Source organism: Mugil cephalus, chromosome 19 (genome assembly GCF_022458985.1).
Source record: "Mugil cephalus isolate CIBA_MC_2020 chromosome 19, CIBA_Mcephalus_1.1, whole genome shotgun sequence".
Classification (NCBI taxonomy): domain Eukaryota; kingdom Metazoa; phylum Chordata; class Actinopteri; order Mugiliformes; family Mugilidae; genus Mugil; species Mugil cephalus.
The window spans coordinates 7911883-7934704 of record NC_061788.1 but is presented as its reverse complement, the minus strand read 5'-3'; the positions used below and the strand labels follow the sequence as shown (position 1 = coordinate 7934704).

Genomic DNA, 22822 nt, shown 5'->3' with positions numbered 1-22822 from the left:
AAGATTAACCTAGATGAACCAGACCTGATCCAGGAGAGAGACTAAAATCGGTAGATCAGTTAAAAAAAATGAAAAGACACGAGCATCTTTGAGAATGTGCTACGTGTATGTTTTGGCCATTCGATTGTCTGTTCAGAAAATGATTTTAAAAACAAAAAAATTAGTGGGTATTTGATTTTCATTTTAGAATTCAAAAATAAAAATTGAAATTCAAGGCGTTTTTCTTTATCGGGGTCGAGAATGGATAAATAAAACTTAAAAAAATGCCCGTTTTTTTTCCATATTGTGAAACCAGAATTTGCCGTTTTCAAAGTAAAAGCACGTGGGAGGAAGACACTGTGTAAGAAGTTGATGAAGTACGTTGTTTTTCGAAATAGTAAGATAAGATAAGAAAGTGTAACAGGGAAGACGTCATGGGAGCAGAAAAACTAAGCTGCATATTTCAGGCAAAAGCTAAAAGTAACTGCGTATAATCAGGGAATAGTTAGCTACCAGCTAACATCTGCGTGCAGGGAGTTTTGCAAATGACAAGCGTTGTTTTGTCAAAAATCACATCAGAGTTCATTCATTTTAGTCTGGGCTAAGGAAATCACAGGTAGAAGTTATATATTTAGGGAGAAACACAACAGCGTCCTCTCTTACTTTGAAAACACCAACATCCAGTTGCAAAATATGAAAAAAAGGCATTTTTTTGTTTCTGTCTCATTTTATTTTTTATTCGTAGACACAGAAAATGAAAATAGACCAGTTTTTAAAGCTTTCTTTATACCTTCTCAGCCCTGATAAAGAAAGACCTTGAATTTCAATTTTAATTAAATTTTTTGTAGTTTTTTAATGTCTATACACGGACCATGTGGCTTAGCACTGTGACTACAAAAACTTAACCTCAAAATACTACTTGAAAGACCAAAAAAAAAAAAAAAAAAATGGCTTAGTTCATTGAGTTTGACAGTTTGCTGTGTGAAGCCGCTTATGATTTATGGTTTTATTTGTTGTCGATATCTTCAGCTGCAGCCTGATGTTTGGTTACACTTCCCTTCAACAGCGGGCGGTTCAGGTTGTGTATGTATCTCGGTGGAAGGACCCGAGCCCATGGGAGTTCATATGGTGGCTCGACGCTACGAGGGAATGATGAGTCCATTTTTCACAAAGCCGAGATTGATCAAGTGCTAAATGGGAAAAGGCAGCGGCGACGGCGGCGGCAGCACGATGTGCGGGACGAGCGGACACGCGGCGCTGCCTGCTGCATGTTGTTCGTCTCATATTCCACACGAGAGGCGTTTCACTTAATGGCTCATCCTTCATTAGCTCCCCGACAAAGCTGTCACATGCGGGAAAGATGACAAACCAGCAGCTTGCGGAAGCAAATGGGTTTTTTCTTCAACAAGCACGAGTGCGTCAGGTGTTTGAGAATAAAAGGGTAGCGAAAAACGCGCTTTTTTCCTCGGCTGTCGTGACAAAGAGCAGGAGGCGAGGGAATCCGGCACATCCAGAAACAACAAGCTGCACACTGCTCCGTATTCATTCGTTTACACCTCAGGCCTTCTTCTTCCTCCCCGGTGTCCGTGCGTCATTAGTCCTCCGTGTGTGTGTGTGAGAGAGTCTGCGGCAGCGAGACCCTCTGGAGGAAATTCCAGGCCGGGCCATAGAGAAGAACAGGACAGGAAGAACAGATGCTTACATAAGAGCCTTATTGAGGGGTCAGTATTTGACATGTCACATACCAATCCCCTCTATCAGCCTCCCACTCTGACCCCCGTCCGCAACCCCCCTGCCCTTACATGTATCATGTTGACCGAGACTCATTTGGCCCCCGGACCGTTACGGTATGCGCGCTCTGACGAGAACACTTGAATTGAACGTCCAGACCGCTGGTATGTAAACTGATTTCTCCCCGGATAAATATTTAGAAGTTTCCCCGCAAGTCCACGATCCAACAGGTAGCGTTAAATGTAATCACTTTCCGGGGCTGCGTTTCGAAAAAGGGGGGTAGCTGTTTGAGGTTTAATGGAAGCCAATGATGTGTGGCTCACCTATAAGTCCGCACGGGAGTAAAAGATAAGGACGTTATTAAAGACCTCCCTTGCAGAAGGAGAAACCCCGAGAGTCTCCGGTCCCCAGTAGCACCAGCCTTGCAGACCATGCACAGCAGTATTTATAGAGCGCTGTGGATGAGTCATTTGGCCGAGTGCCCACTCCTCGTTCACCAGATTTACAGGTCCCCACTTTGGGGAGGGCTCCTTGATTTACGATGCACCCCACCTCCCTGCACCGCGAGCTCCCACCCCACCCCACCCCACCCGTCTCACTTCCTTCAGAGAAGAGCAGACGCACCATCTTGCCTTTCGGCTTGCCGTTTCACTCGCCACTCTCTGTCCTACATTTCTCCAGTGCGCGTCTCAGCAATACGCTCCCCCTGCTCTTTCAGCTCCTGTGACAGAAGTACACTGCACGTAGAGGGAAAGGGGTTCCCGAGAGGCAGACAGATTAGCCGCAGCCTGACCTCGCCGAAAACCGCCGCCGATCGGCATGTCACACAGATCAGCCTTTGACTTTGAAAAATGAAGTTGTAGGCGAAGGAGTTATATGAGGTGGAGGAGAGGCGGAGGAAGGAGGCGGCGGTGGGGGGAGTAGGAAATGCAGTGGAGTGTGTTTTAGCAGAAACAGAAGGAGATAAATCTATCTGTGGCACAGAACAAGAACAGATGAAGAAGTGGCACTTGGGGGCCGGCGGTCAGCAGCGAGAGCCTGGCTTTTGCTCCCTCAGCCTTCAGCCGAGAAGGGGGCACGTCTTCGTCCGCACCCCATGGATCTTAACTCCAACCCAGGTGTGTCTCTCAGCAGAATGAATACTAACACGTTTGCATCTGGTCTGGACGGTTACTTTCCACTGGCGGGGGATATTATTAGACTTCCCCACTGCTTATAGTTTCCATTGCAACTTGAGGGAACGGGTGGAAGGATTTCTCACACGGCTTTACTCGCCTTGAGTCACAAAGCAACTTGCAGATGAGTCGCAAATTACTCAGTGTGTCACGTTGAGGGATTTACAGGATACGCTTCGTATAGCGCACGAGCAACGCGGCTGTGATTTTATACGAGAAGTTAATGATGCTTGCATTCCTGCTTTTCCTGCCTTTGCCAAAACTTCCTTTTCCACTTGTCCGCCCCGCGCTGACATCTGCGGATACGCTTTGTGACTAATACTGTGACAATTTCTGACACAATCATTCATTTCTTGTGCAAAAAGATCAATAGTCGTATTTCGTAGAAGGTTTTTGTAGGAGGAATGGCCGTCAGTCTCTCGGTTTGATTTGAGACCCATTTTTCACTCGTGACATCAGCATTTCTCTAAGGATGACGGTGGAAATCGATCATCGGGTCCAGATGTTTGATCAAGGATGCCTCAGACACTATTCGATTAATCGAAATGAAGTTTGCGTGGTCCCCAGAGCATGAATGTTAATGACTTTGGTGATCCGCCACTGTGAGAGTTCACATTTTTTGGTTTTGGGTGAGATGTGTCAGCTGCTATGGGATGGAGGTCTTTGGAGAACTTTAATAACTTTGGTCATGTTCAGACTTCTGACTGAGAGTTATGATTAATTAACCTCCCGACACCCAAGTTGTTTGGTATGCATTTTTAATTTCTCTAAGGTATTTGGGATTAGTAGGACCTAAGAAGTACAAAAACTAAACATCGTCTTTGAGCAGGAAGTAGCTTTTCAAAAGAATGATGTCCTCAGATGTGAACGTGGGGATTATTTTGCTGTTCAACCTCCTTGGACCCGAATTCCTCCAAGGTATTTGGGATCAGTAGAACCTAAGACATATAAAAACTAAGCATCATCTTCAAATAGGAAGTAGTAGATTCTGAGAAAAACAATGTCCTCATATGCGGACCCTGGGATTATTTCATTATTTATATTATAATAAGGTCACGAATGTGTGACAAAAAAAAGTGTTTATGGCTGTGCAAAAACAGAATTGCAAAGAATGAAATCCCAACATCCTCATACATATACTTGCTAATTAGCAAAAATTTGCTTATTTGGTAAATTTGCGCATCACAACAAACTAGAAACTTTAATACGCATAAATAAATAAATAACTTTTGCTACCACTAGATGGCAGTCTAAAGCGTCATCTAATGAGGAAAATGGGTTTAAATGAAGCAAAATAAGTTGCCACAAACCTAAAACTTCCTGTCCTCATATGAGGACGCAGGGTCTCTGGAGATTAACCCTAATAAGTTTACATTAACATCATAAGATAATTGGACATTGTGCTCAGAGTTGATTTGGACTTGGAGCATGGATGCATGTTAGCATGGTAGCATTTAGCATGCTAACAGCCTATACCCAGAGATGCTAGGGTGGTTATTGTGTACACGTTTGATCCATATGCATTGTGCAGATTTATGGGGCGAAACTTGTGCTGACTGATAGCAAAGTTTCATTTCACCTGGTTGTTGTGAAATTAAAGGCATTAAAGGCATTAACAGACAGGAGAACCCAACACTCTTACACTAACCACATGCCCGCAAACATTATATGTAATTTGTCATCCAGGCTGTGTGCACAAGATATGAAGCCCTCAAAAAAAAAAAAAATCTTGCCGGAGGAAGAAAAATCACCCTTACTAAAAGAGCATTCCCATAGCTGGTTCAGATTTCACTCTGCTGGCTGCTTGAGGCAGATAACAGAACACACTCCTGAATTCATAGCTCCCAGCCGGTGTGTAAATCCATCCCAGTAAAGATGTTCCCGTGCGAAAAAAGCTAAAGCAACAGATGAGAGAGGAAGCAGGCGGAAGAAATACTGTGTCACGCAGACGTTTTGGAGCGGGGAAGAGATTTCGGGAATTGTTGTTGGAGGTGAGGAGGAAGGGAGAGGAAGGAGTGGAAGAGGGGGAAAAAATGTGCAAATGAATGTGTAAAGAGAAAAGAGAAGATTTACTGATAATTTAGTAGCTGCCGCGATCTAGGAGCAAATCTGCTTAACTCTAATATCGTTGAAGCTGAAACATTTTGAACTAGGTCACTTTTTGAATGTGTTTGATTGGTAGCTGAAGCCAGTCTGTGCATGTGATGATAAGAAGCAGAGCAGCACTTTGAGAGTGAGTGAGAGCTGAAAAGTCCACACTGATTAGAGTACAGGGCAGAGAGTAATTACTTTACAAACCAGGAAACCTGAAAGACAAGGTGATAATTCTGAATACGGTGAAGTTACAAAGTAATTTTACTGTATGACATTTATTTCAGAATCAGGTGCATACTGAGTGGATTGCATTGCATCATTAGCAGTGTTGCCACAGTTGAAAAAGTAATCCGACTACAGTAAGCTGATTACTTAATTTTAAAAGTAACTAAGTTACTTTAGTAGTTACATTGCCCCATGCTGCCTCGACATAAAAATGACAACAGGTTTTTCCAATATTTACTTTAAGTGGAAGTGCATTTGATGTACAATGGAAGTACATTTTAACAGTTGTAACTTAAAATACATGTTTTTATTTTTAAAAAAAAGGAAAAAAGGCGCAACATTTATGATATTACACGCGAGTTGTGCTCATGCTGAAAACGTGACTTGTCGGAAAATCTGAGAACCTGAGACGCAAGAAGAAATCCAAAATATCTCTTTTTACTCTGGAAAATGGGAAAAATACTAACACACAGTGAATCTGGTTACTGTTTTTATCACCGATCATTAGCTATCAGCTCTGGACGATCAGTTTTTTGACTCGTTCATGTTGTTTTTCACATCTGTTTTTAGGAAAACCTCATAGTCGAGTGCAACCTTGAAATCATCAGCCAGTTCATTCACTGTTTAAGAGAAATTTCTAAATATTTTCTGGATCCAGTGAATGTTTTCCAGGCAATTAGGAGACGTCGCCTGGGGTTTATGGATTCTCTATTTTATTTTATTTCATATTTAACCTCTATTAAACATTAATAAGGACTCAGTTAAAACACAGACAAAAGACAAATAAAAGAAAATAAAAAGAATAAATAAATCAACGATTCTTAGTCCCAGTCCAGATACAGGCCATTTCTATTTGGATTAGCACAACAAGCATGTGCGTTAAGTCAGTAGCACTTAATAGAAGTTTTCTCTCGGCTCAGCTCAGGCTCGAACCAGAAGATCCGAGGGAAAACCGCATCAGCAAAAGTTCGACGGCGCTTACTCAAACACACACACAGAGCGAACCTCACCATCAGCATTTCTCTGTCTCCCCACTCAGATCACCAGCAATCTTTTTTTTTTCTTTCACCCAGCCTCCCTGCTCTCCTCCCCTGCACTGCAGCTCTCTCTTTCTCCCCCTCTCGAGGGGTGAGGGGGGGGGGGCATTGGCCGACAGCGCTTTGGCCGGATTTATCAGAGAAAACAACGAGGAGCAGTAAGACAGGCACGACCGCTGCAGCGGCCAGAAGTCAGAAGTCATAACGCACTTATAGCATAAAAGTTGGATGGACGTTTACTGTCCCCCATTTTTTTTAACAAAAACTGTATCATTTATACTCACGGTTCATGTTCCAGAGTATGTAGTGGTGAATCATAGGGGACGATGATTGATGCATGTCAGATTTACCCCCTACTTTTTATCAAAATAACGACGGGTCAGTGACGTGGCCGTTCAATCTCCTCGAGCAATCTAGCAAATGAAAACACTGATTAATGCTTCGACGACACACAACCGCCACGCGGATTCATTTGCCACCGGAATGACTTCAGGTGGGTAAAAGTCACAGAAAATAATATATTTTTTTTAAACGCACAAGCTCACTCGCCTGCACTACCATCTGCTTTTTGAAATCAAAAGGCCTCTTTTGTTGGCAGCTTTCTTCCGTGCTCGTCGGGAAGTCGGCACCACCGCTCTGCCTCCATTAGTCGAGGTAAACCACAAGTCAGGTTACTACAATCCCCCCCACCACCATCCGTCTGAAAGGTTCAAAGGGCTTTCCCAAAGGCCAGGCTGACCCAACCTACCAATTTCGGCTGCAGGGAGTGCAGGTGTGCATCTACCCTGAAGCCCTCATCTGTGCTGAAAGGTGATATTAGAAGGTATTACCGAGTGGTGCAACAGGTACTTTGTCAAGTCAAGCGATTGTCTCGTTCTCCGTGGCGGATAAAGGAAGGTGCACTTACTTGAAGTTCCAGGAAGTTTGTCTGCGTCTGTTTCCTTCAACATTATTGCAAGCAAATTGTAATATCTAAAACATGCTCACACACTTTAATACATTTATCATTGGCCTCCTGGGAAGCGAAGCAGCTTCCTGTGAGTAAATCTGACTAATTTTTAAAGATGTCCGACGGACGGTCTCGGGAGACGATTTGTTTGGGATCGTGGAGTGCACAGCACAAGAGTTCCTGGCATGCGATCCATACAGACACGGCCGCCGCGCGCGCGATACACTTGCTGAATTGGTGATCCGTCATCGTGAGGAACGTTCTCCACAACCGGGAGAATGCGCACATGTTTCATGCTGACACGCTGACGCACATAGCGCAGATACCCGTCTTGTCGGGCCCCCGACGCAGAGCGATGCTGTTTTTGTTTCAAGTGCGGCCGGCGGGGCTTAAATTCTCCGGTGATGATTTTGAGGATAAAGGTGTGTTAGAGGTGGTGTCAGGTTTGGGTCTGTGCCGCAGCTTTCCAGAAGCCTCCCCTCGTATCCGTTCGAGCGAATTCAACTTTTCAGCCCCCCCCCTCTCCCCCCACCCTCCCCATCCCCCGGCATTGAGTGTTTAAGCGACAACAGCTGCCGTCCGTCACCAAAACTCAACACTCCTAAAATTTTAATGTTAACTTAAGCCCCCCGGTCAGCAGTCACTGGAGCTGTCGCACCTCTTAAAGGTTCACTTATGAGGATTTTGGTATTTTAGCAAACCCAAAGTGTCATCTCGCATAGCCTCAAGATGTTTGGAGCATTAATCTCCGTGTTTACGGCTCGTTGCCACAGATATAAATATGCTACGCAGAGTGATTGTGGTTTCTTGCCGATGGCTGAGGGCATTCGTTAATGCGATTGGGGATTCAGATGACATTTTGTGGGTCTCCCTTACGTCTCCAAAGCAGTCGTGACTCATCAGAGGAGGGACGTGGGTCTTCTGAGGGTGTCTGGTAACAGGATGTTGTTAGTGGGGGCCTTTGGGTCCTATGGGTTTGAGGGGAGGGGCCTCCCACAGGTACTTGATCAGTTTGGGTTGCCACGTCAACAGCTTGTGCTATTTTTCATGTTTTTTTCATATTTTTCCTGCCGCAGAGTGTCGTTGCTATGGGGTGGGGGTACCTGGTTTGGTCTAGGTGGGAGCTACATGTCTAAGTATCATCCACACAAGGTAGATAGATCGATGAAACTACACCAATCCAAAGCCACCATGAAAAAGTAGTTAACTGACTATAGATGTCACTTTATGATTTTTTATGTTGGCATATGGTCCAAACTCCTGGCTTTAAGTCTCCTCTGAGCCGTGTTTCCTTTTCTAAAACTGAAATTGATTCCCCTTACATAATGGTATATTTACAGCAGCCTTGGCAGAACACACGGACATTGCTCTTTATTTAGTTGGCATGAAATCAGAAGAGAGACTCTTGGCTCTTCGACAGCCCTCTGACCTCCCCTGAGCGGGTGCACCCGTTGCTTCCCTTCTCGTCCTCATCACCGCTCATTAAAAAGCCACGCTCGCTCATACTCTACTCAACAGCTGCGTTCGGCTTGGCGGACCCTTTTCATAACGGAGGAACACGGACTTGTTCAAAGCACGGATCACTGTCGCGCTACTCCGACTTCCCGGATGGTTAATCTGCAGGTAATGAGATGTCACGTTATCCTTTCTACACCCGGTAATACAAAGTATTTAGAGTTAATGTAGCAATTTCTGTCTCATTTTTTCGCTGCCATGGTCACCTGCCTCCCTACGGGCACCTGCGGAGGAACAGAAACAATCCTTGTCCCCTTTGACCTCCCCACTCCCATTCACTATGTTACTCATTCAGTATCAGATGGTAATGGATAGCCGCAGTAACTCTATGGAGTCTGTGTTCTTCGCCACACAATGTCTTCGGGGGCTCAGGTGGACGCCAATGTTGTGGTGTACGTCTTGAGATTATGCGTATTGACAGGCGAGGACCACCGTGACATCGGGAAGAGAATAAGTCATCGATACCGTACTGGGGGGGTCGAGCGAAACGGGACACCCAGTACATAGATACATGGGAACATACACAGAGGGGAGGAGCTTTACAAATAACTACAATAGCTCATTCTAGAAATAGGGAAGCTTTTGGACCTGGCGTTGGTGTGGATGTTACTTAGACATGTACCACCCACCTAGACCAGACAGGGCGCCCCCCTCACCCCACAGCATTGACGCCCCTTGATGGCAGCAGTGTCACCCCCAGCAGGAGGCAGTCACACTAAAACAGTTTAGGAGCAACCCAAAAAAAAAAACATGACAAACCGCACAAGGTGTTGACCTGGCCTCCAAATTCACTAGACCCCAAACTGATCAAGTATCTGTGGGATGATCCACAGAGGACCCTCCCCTCAACCCATAGCTACCCAAAGGCCCCCACTGACAACGTCCTTAGAAGGTCCATGTCCATCCTCTGATGAGATGACAACTGCTTTGGAGACACAAAGGAGACCGACACAGTGTTAGAAAGGTGGTCATAATGTTATGCCTGATCCGTGTACATGCGTTTACTTATCTATTATAGCTGCCCCTGTTTAAGTGCTGCATAGCTGAGGTCAAACTCTTTGTATACGTGTGCACACTTGACTGAATGAAGCAAATTCTGATTCAGAAAAATATCCTGTATGATAATAAAAAATAATAATAATATATTTATATTTAAGTATATTTAGCATAAGTGTAATTTACTTCTACTCTTAATTACATTTACTGATCACTGTCATTCATTTTACTACATTAGTTTTACTTGTAAAAGTCTGAATCCTTATATAAATTAAAATAAATGTTACATCTACTGACACAAAGCAGAAGTTGACAATAAAAGACAATATTATAATGTCTCTTTGTTGTCATATTCAGGATGGTTTGGTTCCACAGTAAAAAAAAAAAGGTCAGTGTGATGTCATTATTAACAGCTGGGGATGATAACAAAGCATGCCAGTGTGAATGGGAGATTCCATGTTTGCTCATGGGGTCGTGCCCTGTGTCAATCCGGGGGCCTTTTTAAACCAGAGCCTTCAGAGAGATCTACCTATTGTTCCCATTACAGTGCCGTAGAGTGCATATGTGTGTGTGTGTGTATGAGTGTATGTGGACTCACCAACCCCCTCTTCAAACCTCACCTCCCTCCCCTCCTTCCCTTTCTCTTTCACACCCTCTCAGCTGTGCTCACTCATTCAATCTGAGTCAGGCCAAAAGCTAGCGGAGCCGCTCCTCCACTCGGGAACTCCTGTCCCCACGTTAACCCGGGCGGCCAGGACTTTTGCAAACCCACTCGGGAAGCCTCTTTTCTGGGTACTGCGGGAGTTTGGACGAGGCAATGGAGGTAGTTCATCAGGCGATTCATAATTTACCGCAGTATGGATTATCTGAGTTACTATCCTCACATCAAGGTAACAATAATCAATGTACCTTTCGACCACTTTGAGCACGAAAGCTTTATACGCTCGTTTCTCTACAACTTATTTCATGTTTTTCTCTGAAGCTCGCTTTGTTGTAACAGCTGCACTTTGCAAAGGGATTAGATCATCTGTAGATGGTAATGAGTGAAATATAGACCCTGTAAGGTTGCCATCATCTGTACACAAAAGATGTAGAGGAACATGACGGTAGCTTTTGTTTCCTCTCTTATTCACATATGAATGGCCACGTTGTGTGGTGTGGCCAGACGCTCGGTGACTGGCTTCCTGTTATGTTAGAGGTATTTATGATGCGAGGACTTCTGAGAAGACTATCATTAGACACATTATTGAATCTCAACTTGCCCCTGCTTGCATGCAAACAAGAGGACTCCTGCAGACAAGAGAGTACAGACACTGTGTGTGTTCATTTATTCTCTTTTACTGTGTGTGTGTGTGTGTGTGTAGACATGCATGCTGGGAGAACTGTGACACATATTTTTGTCATCTAAAGCTGAACAAGGTAGTTACAGTGTAGCTCATTGTTTTCTGGGTCGGCAGCAGCTGCTTCCTCTACTTGGCAGGCAGCACAATCAAAGTCTGGAAGAACTTAATAGTTTCACAACAAGTCTTCAATAAAATGTATTCCCATTCGGTGTATACAGAATATTTTAGGTCATTTTTTAACCCTTTAAGAGCTAAGAGCTAAGTAACAATGTCTCTTCATATGTATATATACCTTTGTACCTATGTATATGTACCTTTTATACGCCACTTTACTCATTTGAAAGCAGGGAAACATACCTTTAAACCCTCCTCAAAGCAATATTTAAACCTTTTGGGGAAATAGAAACATCCGATTTTGCCATGTGCTTATCATCTTTCCATTAACCTCCTGAGACCCGACCTTTTATTTGGTCTGCAGTTTTAATGATGTATTTGGAATTATTAGGACCTAAGTATAAAAACCAACCATCATCTCTGAACAGGAAGCAGTAGTTGTCGAAATAAAATGATGTCCTCTTATGTGGATGCTGGGATTATGTCATTATTTATATTATAATAAAGTCACCTAATGTGTGAGAAAATGTAAAACTGTTTATTTTAATACCTGAACATGGCTGTGCAAAGGCAGAATTGTGAATAATGAAGTCCCAACATCCTCAAACGAGTACTTGCTAATTAGCTATTGATAAAAAAAAAAAAGTGTTAATTTTGCGCATCACATCAAACTAGGAACGTTAATAATCATAAATAAATAAGGTTTAACCATTGCTACTGCTAGATGGCAGAGTAAAGCATCCACTGATAAGGACAACTGGGTTTAAATTAAGCAGAACAAAGCAGCAATAAAACCTAAAACTTAATGTCCCCATATGTGGACGCAGGGTCTCAGGAAGTTAAATATGAAGTTGCACCAATAACCTCAGTTTAATTTAAATTTTGTGTACTGTGTTTGCTAAATCCATACGAAATCAACAGACAATTTGCATGCATTTGCATGCTAAGCTACACTAACTGTGTCATGTTGTATGGTTATATATACATTCATTATTCAGAATATTATTAGTCAGTGAAACCTCTCACAGTGCTAATCTTTGGGAGCAGGTGGTCTGGGTGGCAAAGACGCTACTGGAGTTAATTTTTAAGTGCACCGCGCTCCACGTGCTGTACAGTGTATGCACTCAGTGTGGTTTTTACAGGGCTTTCTACAGAGGTACCGGTCGTACTGAAGTATACCAGGGCTCCAGGTATTTGTGGGCAATTACAGCACAGTGGGATCCTTTGTTGTCTCCCACCTGTTTTGAGCCATTAGTCAAAGACCGGTCTGCAGCTGGGTTTGGTCGCTTATTAGAGCCGGTGGTCACAACTGGAATGAACAGTTGGTGGTGGTTTGCACTTAAGCCAACTTGGACAGTAATTATGACACAACGCGCACACAGAGTGCGACTATACGTTCTGGAAAATAATTCCGTATGAAGCCAGGTGTGATCGAGCAGAATGCATGAAGTCACGTTTAGCTATTTCTTTTGTGCAGGTACAAAGTTGTCTGTGAGAGTAAAGGTGGTATAAAACTAAGTTGTCATTCTCGTAGGCGCTCCTCTGCAGAGAATATTGTCAATGGAATAACAGTTGAAACCTCATAATGAAGTCCCAGTGTGAATGGGGAATCTTAATCTCCACGCCTTTTTAATGCGAGCTGTCTTCTCCAGTACAAGTCTGCATGCCTCTGTAAAGCCGATTATTCACCACCATAGTTTTTAAAACTTTGGAGCGGTGTGCCGGAGCGTGGCGAATCCGGGGAATTGTGACAACTGCCACGGTTGTCTCTTCAGGTACAGTCGTCCTTATACGTGAAGATCTTCGGCCGTCTCTGCCGCCGAACCCCCGCTAGCGTCGGCCTCATTTATACAAGCAGTGGACAAGCAGTGTGAGAATTGTATGGATGAGAATATTACTCGCAGGCAGCTTAACCGCAGCCAGGAAGCAATCAGTCAAAAAGGAGCCTGGGGTCGCTTCAGTTCGAGGACAGATATGGAGAATTTACCCACAGGCAAGAAGACGATATTTGAGCTAAAAGTTCTTATCTTGCTGTTGTTAATGATTCACCAAAGTCTTTACGGCTGTGAAAGTTGTAGGCTTTTGTTTTTTTTTTAACATTATCTGAGTGAAATCAGTGATTGACCTTTTACATGTCAAGAGACAATGCAGAGTTATCTCCATGATATGTGCTTGTGAAAGGGCCAAACAGGGTTCTTCAAACACTTAGCACATGTGCCCTAAATAGTTAAAAGTGTCAGTGTGCTGCTAAGTGAGTGTAACATCACTCCCATCTTTAAAAAACAAAACAAAACAAAAAAAAAAACAAGAGGCCAACTCGGTCACTGTGGAAGAAAATTGAGCATCAACAGGAAATGTCAGGAGGAACAGAAGTGTGCTGTAATGCCCGTGGTATGCTGTATAATCCTGTTGCACGCTTGTTTAACAGCTTCACAACCAACAGGAAATGCTGTCCGTCCAGGCAAGTAATGGACGGGCTGATTGATTGTAAATGCGGACAATAGAAGTCACGGTCACTTCGCATGACAACGAATGCAAACAAAAGATGACGGGGTGGAAATGTTTGTGACCGAGAAACTCCTGTGTGACAAACCGGCCGCTGTGAGTAATTGTTGTAACTGTGAGAAATGAGAGAATTCACACCAGTAGTTGGGACTCATCAGCTGTTTGATTTGCGTAACATGACACCTTGGCCAAATGTGTAACTGCGCTCAGGCAGCTCGCAGAAAGCATCCAAAGAATTCAATCGAAATGTGTGGCAATTCCTCAACGCTAGTGCAGAGTTTGCAGACAAATTCTCAGTAGATTGTTACAAACACTTTAAATTTCCAGCGCACAACCTCATAATTCACTGGAAAAATGACGCTGCACCTGCTGTTATTCGGTGGCACTGAGCTGTCATTAGTGGCTTAAGAGGCGGAAAGCTTATCTGACTGAGATTAAGATTACATCTGTTTCTTTTAGGCATCGGAAAATCGATAAATATACTAATTTTCTGGTCTTATTTGTTTGTAATTGTGATAATTAAAGAAAAAATCACTCAATTTGTATCGGCTTGGATTTGCACTTTCAGGGCGCTATTTTTGTTTGAACGACTTAAGTGGTCACCTAGTTTAAGGCTCATTTAAGGTATTGCGGGACATAGATGTCTTAACCTACTCACGGTACGAGCCATTTATACTTGTGTTTGACTTTTTTGCCAATCGGGTTAATGTTTGTTTCCGCTTCCTGCTCCACTTTCAACAGGGGCGACTGCAACCTTTGCACTTTACTTTGATGCGTTCCATCTTTACTGATCTAAATAATCAATATTAGAAGCACTAAAGCAGAAACACGCTACTACCAAGCGGACCAATCGCAGCGCTTACGGTCTGCGTTGTAGTCGCATTTCTGGGGAGGTGCACGTCAGGTTACGGCATTAGGGTCTGCATAGGGTCTGCATAGGGTCTGCTCTGTCACCGTAGCTAAAAATAAGTGTTGGTTAATCCTGTGAAAAGACCATCCCAACATCCTCCCACGTGTTAAGGCTGTTGGCCTGTTGTTATGGTATTTTTCCTCATATAATGTTGCTTAACATTGCTTAACATGCTTAACATGTGTTTGTCAGACCTTAACTCCAAGTTGAACGTTGTTGTTGTGAACAAGGTCATGGCAGGAAAACCATTGCATTTTTAAACAGACTTGACCTGAACCGATTATATTTGAATTTGGACACATTCATTGCCCATTTGAAAAACCTTAAGGAAAAAAAATATCAATAAATGCAATCAAATAATAATAATAAAACTCTCGATGACATCCCCGTAAGATTGTAGCTTAATGTGGGAAGCTAAGGTCGTCACCATCTCCTCCTAAGTCCGGGGCTAATTCAGAAATGGGCAAAGAGGTACAGCCTTAGTAGAGTTGAGCTGGGCAACTCAAAGCAGTCTAAGGTTTAAGGTCTCAGTTTAAGTCTTGATTGACTTAGGATGGACTATTTTACTGTCATGTTGAGTAAATATTGGAGAATAATCCCACACTGGTAGTAAAATGGGTTTGCATGGAGCCGTGTTAGCACTGTCTGCTGAACTGGGGACAGCTCGTGATAAAACAATAAAAGAAGAAAAACTAATTCAATGTTATCAACAATTACAATTTCATTTATTTTGGCATATTTAAACATATTTAAACTGCTATGTCTGTAATGTCAATACTAGCGCTTGACCATCTCCCAGCGGCACCACTGACGGGCATTTAATTATTTATTAAATTATTTATAATCGGTCTCTGCAGTCACCAGATTTTTAAAAATCATGTGTTTGAACTATTATGTGGCAATTTTCATGCACTGCATCAGCAATGTACAAACGAGCTTAGCGTCAAAGTTGAGGGGGGCTCATTTGCGTCGGACCCCAGAAAAACCTTCGCGCGGCCCTGTTGGTGCCTGTCTCACACGCTCTGACACACTGGCTACACTAACACATCGATATGTTCTCTTGCTCTCCCTCCCCCTGAATTAAATGCACTGCTTTTATTATTATCAGCCTCTGAGTCGAGGTTGTTAAACAGAGGAGGGCTGAATTAAAAGCTGGAGCTCGGGGAAACAAAGTGTTTTTTTGGAGCGACGGGACGGAGCTTCTCCACCGGCTGAGGAAACACTCCCATGTGCGAGCACAAGTGAGCTTCTGATTTACCGGTCGGTGCGTCCGTTTCTTTACTGTTTTATTTGTTTGAGTGATACATCGTGATATAAACTCTATGCGGTGTGCATGCTGATGGAATACGAACTGACGGACGTCTCTCCTGACACTGGGAGCTGACACTTGCGTTTTAGTCGTGAATAATAATAGTTGAATGGAGTTAATGCAGATTTGCGCGCATACGTTAATGGTATCTCCGAGGCTAAAAGATAGGGGGCGTGATAAAGTTAATGGAATATGTCTCCTACGCGAGGTGTACTTAATTAATAGGACGATAAATGGCGGGTGGTGACTAATGGCTGGATTGGGAGCAGAGGGCTGTAGGCTGCTGTGGAAAAAAAAAAAAAAGAGAGAGAGAGAGACCCGCTTTCTGGGTGAAGATCAAGATAATGTTGGGTCTGATTTGCCAGCGTGAATCAGAGCATTTCACCGTGAGTCTGTTCAATGAATGGTGCACAAATAAACTGATGCAGCGCTGCAATTATATTTGGAAACCATATGATTTATTTAAAACAAACAAACAAAAAAATACCTGAAACTCATATACCTGTTGGGTTAGAGGGTGTTGTTCAGATTACCTTTCCCACCACCAGTCATTTAGACCTGAAGAAGCCAACTTGAACGAAATGTCACACAAGTCCCCTTGACTTAGTTTAGTTTTTTGCATGCACCATGAACTGGGTGACTGATTTTGTGCGTCATTTTTCCTGAACATAACTGCTTTGTTAACAAAATAACAGAGCAGACTGTGTTGACCCAGGTATGGATCCTACAGATATCTTAAAAACAAAAAGGTCATTACTGTTACATTTAAGGCTGCAACTAATTAATGCAACTATTAATTATGTAAATCTTCTCAGTTAAATATGTGTGCTGCCTAAATATTGTCGAAGCTAATTTAAAAAGTGCTGTGTTGCAATTTCTCAGCATCCAACATACATACGATTTGAGAGGAACTGCATCGTCCAACCAAAAGTCTAAGAGGATGTGACGTTTTTGCTCAAAAAATGTTATTTGGCAGTAGTCTGTGTATTGGATTTATTGCCCAAATGCCAAAATAAACACTGACTTATCGCTGTTTTCGTAATATTTAATAATAATTTAGCTATCCTGAGTAGGAGTAAAATAAAGGCTTGTTTTGGAGATGTCACACATGAGAGAGTGAAATGTACTGGCTCTATATTATTGCCACAGTTTGTGTTTTTGAATGGATCCAGTATCGTTTGAGGACAGTGGAGATGTTGAACGTTGCCCGAGACGAACACCGGCATCTGCTGCCTGCTAATGAGAGCTCATCCAGACTGACAGGGAGCATCAATCTCACTGTCAACGTTGGTCTGTCTCTGACCTCTTGCTCCAACCAGCGATCATCGTTATTCTGATCTGTGTGCGTCTCACCAAATTAAGGCGCCTCCCTCGCTGTCATTCAAAACGCGAGCGCTGACATCTTCACTCAGAGTTCAGACTCGTTCGAACCGTTAAGACCCGTCATGTCGTCTTCCTGTCTATAAATAGTCTTTAGATGCAACATCTCATCCCGGGATACGATCAGTGGAGCAGGGTCCCCGGTGATCAGAGTCATAAATAATTCAAACTGTCGGCATGAGACTCTATTTGTCTTTTAAAAGCCCATCGCCTCCGATAATAGACCAGGTGCATCGCTGCAAAATGCCACCCATTGCTGTCTGTTTGTCCGCTTTTATTTATTTTTTTGTCATCTTGATAAAGCTGGAGTGGGGCTGCGGAGATGGTTTTGTTGCCATGGCGATCCCTGCAGCCCATCCAGACCCTCCACTCCAGTCTGTCCAGTATCACATGACAACAGAGAAGCAGAGTGTGGCCATTATCCACAGGTCGAATCAGGATACGGTGTCTGTAATGGAACACTCACCGGTGGTGCCCCTGACATAGAAACATGTCTTTTGATTTATGTCTGTGTGTGATGTGTGTGTGTGTGTGTGTGTGTGGACTGACATCCTGGTTATGTTGGGTTTGGGTGAATTTTCATGTCATTCAAAGGCTTTGGTCAACAGGAGGTCGGAGATTTGTTTTAAAGTTTCCCATCCACACAGTAAATGTTTCGCTTACGTGTGCACCGACATTCAAAGGCTGCTTTCGCATCTGTTTGCCGTGCTCGTCGTAAATCTGGGTTTTAGGATTTTATGGCGGTGCAAGTCGTTTGGAAGCTATAATTACGATCCAGCGCGGAACAAGTGTAACGTGGAAACCTGAAGCATCGCACTCTTTTCCGTGTACATGCCGCTGACCGTATATAAAGATCGACATACCCTCCGTTACGTGACCTATAGGATCCCTGTGGACTGGTTTTGAGTCTCAGTGTGGGTGGAACCGGCTGTCGCCATCTCGGCAGCGGCCTGCTCTACCAGTACGCCTACGCCTCGTCTACTCAGAGCTGCTTGTAAAATGGGCAGCGGTGGAGTACGAGTGGATTTGAGGTGGGTGGGTGATGTCTGTGCAGACGGCATCCATCTGTCACTAACGGCATCCACACCCTTAATTACGTAAAACTTTTAAGACTTGACATCATTTAAACAGACAAGTTACGCAATAATTCAGTCATGTAGTTGTCAAGAATGGTTAACTTACCTATAGACACCAGAAGTGCTTTTTTTTTCATCTGTAAAGTTGAACAGTTTATAATGGAGGTCTAAGGGGACCAGCCTCAAGTGGCCACTTGAGGTACTACGGTTTTTGGCCATTCAAGCATTGTTAATGCTCAAAGTTTGCTTCATAATTCTGTATTTTCTGAGTTGGTATGTATATTTTAATCATTTATAACTAGCTAATAGTTGTGTTAAACCAAAATATTTTTCAGACACTGGTTATCTAAAAGGTTCATTGCCATTGGACTTCAGAAAACAGAAATGCTGGATAGTTTTGATTTCATGGTCTTGGTCTTTTATTTTAAGATAATACTCATGCCGTTTTTCTGTCTTTTATTTGAACAGGGGGAGACAGAGAGCGGATGACAGCCAACCATGAGACCTACCTTCTTATGGCCAGCACCCAGAATGACATGGAGGATTGGGTGAAGACAATCCGGAGGGTAATCTGGGCGCCTTTCGGAGGAGGTAAGCGCCCACGCAGCCATAGTTTTTATTTTCTCCATCCCCTGAATAATCTGTGGATTTCAACAATATTCACATGCCCGCTTCAGGGTTTGTAATAGTAATTCTATTTATAAATATACAAATTTCAAACATGTGCGACAGTAGGGTGGCCGTGCAACTGGCGTAAACATACCTAAAGTTAGCAGCTGTAGTGTTAGATTCTCTTCTGCTACTTGACAGAGTCAACGTATAATATGCAGCCTCCCGATTGGCTCACCAGCGATAGATAGGTACAGTAGGCCTTGCCCCTATCGCTAGAGCCCTGTGTTTATTTATCTCTTTACTAAAATATATTGGATTCACGTTAATGTGTATGTAAAGAAATTTAAATTTGTGGGGGAAAATAAAAAAATATATAATGTCTAATCAATCAAAGATTTTGCGACCCCTTTGCAGTACCTGCGTGGACCCCTTGGGGTCACGGACCCCCTGTTGAAGACCTATGTTGCTGAGTATAAAAATAACGGAAAATTAAAAGAAGTTGGGAGGTGAAACCATTAGTAAGGACACTAAATAGCAGACTGAATGCTACTTGTTCAGTCTCAACTATGCAGGAGAGACTATTTGGATTAAAATTATTCATTCATCTGTTAGCTGTAAACCCAGTGTGAAAAAGGTCCCAAATGACTGTAGAATTGCCTGTGAGACAACATATAGACCGTGTTTAAGTCAATATTGAAAATTTGCCTTGTGCACAATGTCAATAACATGGTTTGGTTCATTGGTGCGTGACAGAGACCAAACTTTGCAGTAAGTTTGAGCTACGACACTGGATTTAACATATGTTGCAGGTGGCACAAAAATACTTGATTTCATTCAAGTACAAGACATGGGCAATACTTTGTTTTGTTTTTTTTTGTTTTTTTAAATTGCAATTCATAGGAGTGTCCTATTTGTTGTGCTGTTGCATGATTGTTGAAAGAGATCAATGTGTGCATATCACCACAACAAAAACGTAGTAATCGACACTAACTGTCCTCTTGAAATCGCCTCTGACTTTCGTGGAATTGCTGAGCTGATCATAGAGTCTCCCGCTGCGCCCCTGTGGCCCGTTATTGACTGCCCCGGCGGACATTGGCCTACATTGTGCATGAACGTTTGTGCCGATCGGGCGGATCCCAGTGACCGAGCCGGGCCTCTCTGTTTTCAGTGCGGGGAGTTTGACGTCTATTGCAGTTGACTGCTCTTCAAAAGGACGAGCCATTTGTCAAAGATGCCACAGGAAAGGTGGCTCCATGTCAGAGCGGAGCTGGGCTTCCTCTGTGTCTCTCTCTCTACACACACACACACACACACACACACACACATTCGAACCTTTCACATTTTGCTGTAGCAGCAGACACTGACTGAGCCCCCGACCGGCCGATCACTTCCTCTGAAGTGTGCCGTAAAAAGTTGTGTTCAGACAGTGACAGACGGGGACACGGCTCCCGAAGCGAAGCCCTCGGACCGTTCGCTGTCACGTCGTGGTGCCTGCTGTGATGTTGTGTTAATTACTGGCCGGCCTCGGCAAACAATTTGGACAAGAGTGAAGTCAGACCTTTGAGAAATGTGTAGCTGTGGCTTCTCCATCTGGATCTTTGGAGATTTATTTCATGGTAACTACCGCCTGTTATATTTGCAGCTTGACACCAGTGTTATTGTTGCTGCTGAATGAATGGGCCCTACGGTACATTTCCGAGCAGTGTCCTCCGCTTGGCTGATTTTTTTTTTTTTTTTTCCTGATGTCTGTGCTGCAGTGATATTCAGTGATAGTGGTGATTATTATAGTTATTTCCTCACATGCGGAGATGTTTTATTTGTTGGTTTGGACTTTTTTTTTTTTTGATCATCTGCTCATTTTACATGGGCATTGTGGAATATGCGTTTCAATCTGGCTGCCAGACTGTGTTAACGTCAAAACATGTTTTGTCCTAATTTACAGCTAATGTTTAGTTTTCTGGGTTTTTTTGAATCTGCTTCTAGGACACAGGAAGGACATGATCCCTACAACTGTTGAGCCACAGCTGAAGAGTATATTGTGTTCGTCTGTGTATTTAGTTGTAATTGCCTTATTTGGTCAATATGTGTTGTAGGATATATTGAGATTTTTCCACCTTTTTAGCATAAAAACAACTATTGTCGGGGAAAATGTTAACTTATTTGCGCCAGCAGCACAATAAGTGCATTGCATCAGCAGACTGTTATATTATACACTCATCAGCCACAACATTATGACCATTGACAGGAGACCTGGACCATGGAAAACAATCCTACACTCATGACCAGACTGTCTGGAGGGATGTATTGTAGGCTGTTGTGATTTTTTTTTTTTCTTTAGCATAAAAAGAACTATTGTTGGGGAAAATGTAACTTTATTGTACCAGCAGTAGTTATATTATACACTGATCAGCCACAACATTATGACCATTGACAGAGGATGCAGCCTGACACACACACACACACAAACTCAAAAAACAGGCACAGGGGAGTCCGACACAGTATTAAAAAGGTGGTCATAATGTTGTGGCTGATAAATGTAAACCTTTGTACATCCTTGTTCTGATGTAGTTTGGAAAAAAAACATTATTTGCATATGAGATACACAAGATTAAGGTGGCTTTGCTCTACTTCAGGTGAATATATATTATTTATTATCAAGGAGGAGGGCTTTAATATCAGCATTCGATCGTGTTTGAGGTACACTAAGAAAGAGGAAATTGTAAGATTGGAAAGGGAAAAATTAGGCTGTGTTGCGGACACAAGACGTCTCTCCCTCAGTGTGTTGGAGTGTGTGCAGCAGGTTTGTGTTGAAGGAGACGGTTGAGTGCGTCCAGAGTGGACTTGTCACTCATGTGTCTCGCAGCCTTGTGCTTGTGGTAAAACCCAGTCCACAATGGGGGAACATGCATACAAACACACACACACACACAGTCCACATAAGCCGGTCCACACACACACACACACACATGCGTTACATGTGACCCTGGAAAACATTCCTAGACTCATGACCAGACCGTCTGGAGGGATGACCTCGTTTTCATCCGGCTACTTTATTCTCGCTTGTTCTCTGATGCGCTTTTCGATACGTGAGGATATCCGTCGCTCTTCACTGCGGTGGAGTTCCAGTCACTCACATTTCACTCTGATCCTTCCGCAATTAGGAGGAAAAGTGGACGGACGGCTTCAGATGCTTCTTTTGGATTTTCTGACTGTTTACTGTTTCGTGTTATTTGGATTTCTGTAAAAGACTGAAATAGAAAATAGTCCCTAGAGCGACTCCGGGCATCTGTTTCCAACAAAGACCATTTTATGAAGGATGGAAATGAAAACAGCCTGACTGACCCACTACCAAACTGATGCATCCTGTCTATTCCAGCTTAGTTATTTGGATTTCTGTCATAGCCACAAAGGCGGAAGCTGGTTTTTGGAAAATGCCACAGTGCAGGCACTTTAAATTCTGCGCCGCTGGTATGTTATCTTATCACAAATTTATTAATAGGCGTTTCTTCCGGAAGCTCGCAAGTTGTGTCATTTTCAAGAGGGGTGAGTACGACAACATGCCATGATATTATTAGCATTAGCTTACCTTAAAAGTACAAATGTGAAAAGAAATGGGAATATTTCAGCGGCCACGCGGGCTGAGTGTTCACGGCCACCTGTGAGGGTGTTTAAGCTGTTTCCTGATGTGTCAGGAGCACGAGGAGTCCGGTTAGCTCAGCCCAGGTCAGTCAGCGTACAGTACCACGTGTACGCATGTGTATGAGCAGCCTCTGTCTGTATCTGGAGACCGGAAAAGTATGCAGATCCAAATCTCTCTGGAAGGCCGCCTTAATCCCCTCTTGTGTTGCGTCCACTGCTGCAAACGAAGAGCC

The 22822-nt window shown here is 43.3% G+C and overlaps 1 protein-coding gene across 6 annotated transcripts in view; it reads left to right on the top strand.

The window, feature by feature from the left end:
* Positions 1–22822, top strand: part of arhgap24 (Rho GTPase activating protein 24) — a 68673-nt gene that overhangs the window by 37825 nt on the left and 8026 nt on the right. The window contains exons 1-2 of one of the 6 annotated variants that reach the window (XM_047570488.1): positions 2363–2828; positions 18807–18929. In XM_047570488.1, the coding sequence (XP_047426444.1) occupies positions 2807–2828; positions 18807–18929 (145 nt within the window). In that variant the 5' untranslated portion in view covers positions 2363–2806. Of the gene's footprint in view, positions 1–2362; positions 2829–10374; positions 10592–15613; positions 15838–18806; positions 18930–22822 lie in introns of those variants that run through there. The other 5 variants (XM_047570487.1, XM_047570491.1, XM_047570490.1 and 2 more) reach the window with 5 other exon arrangements.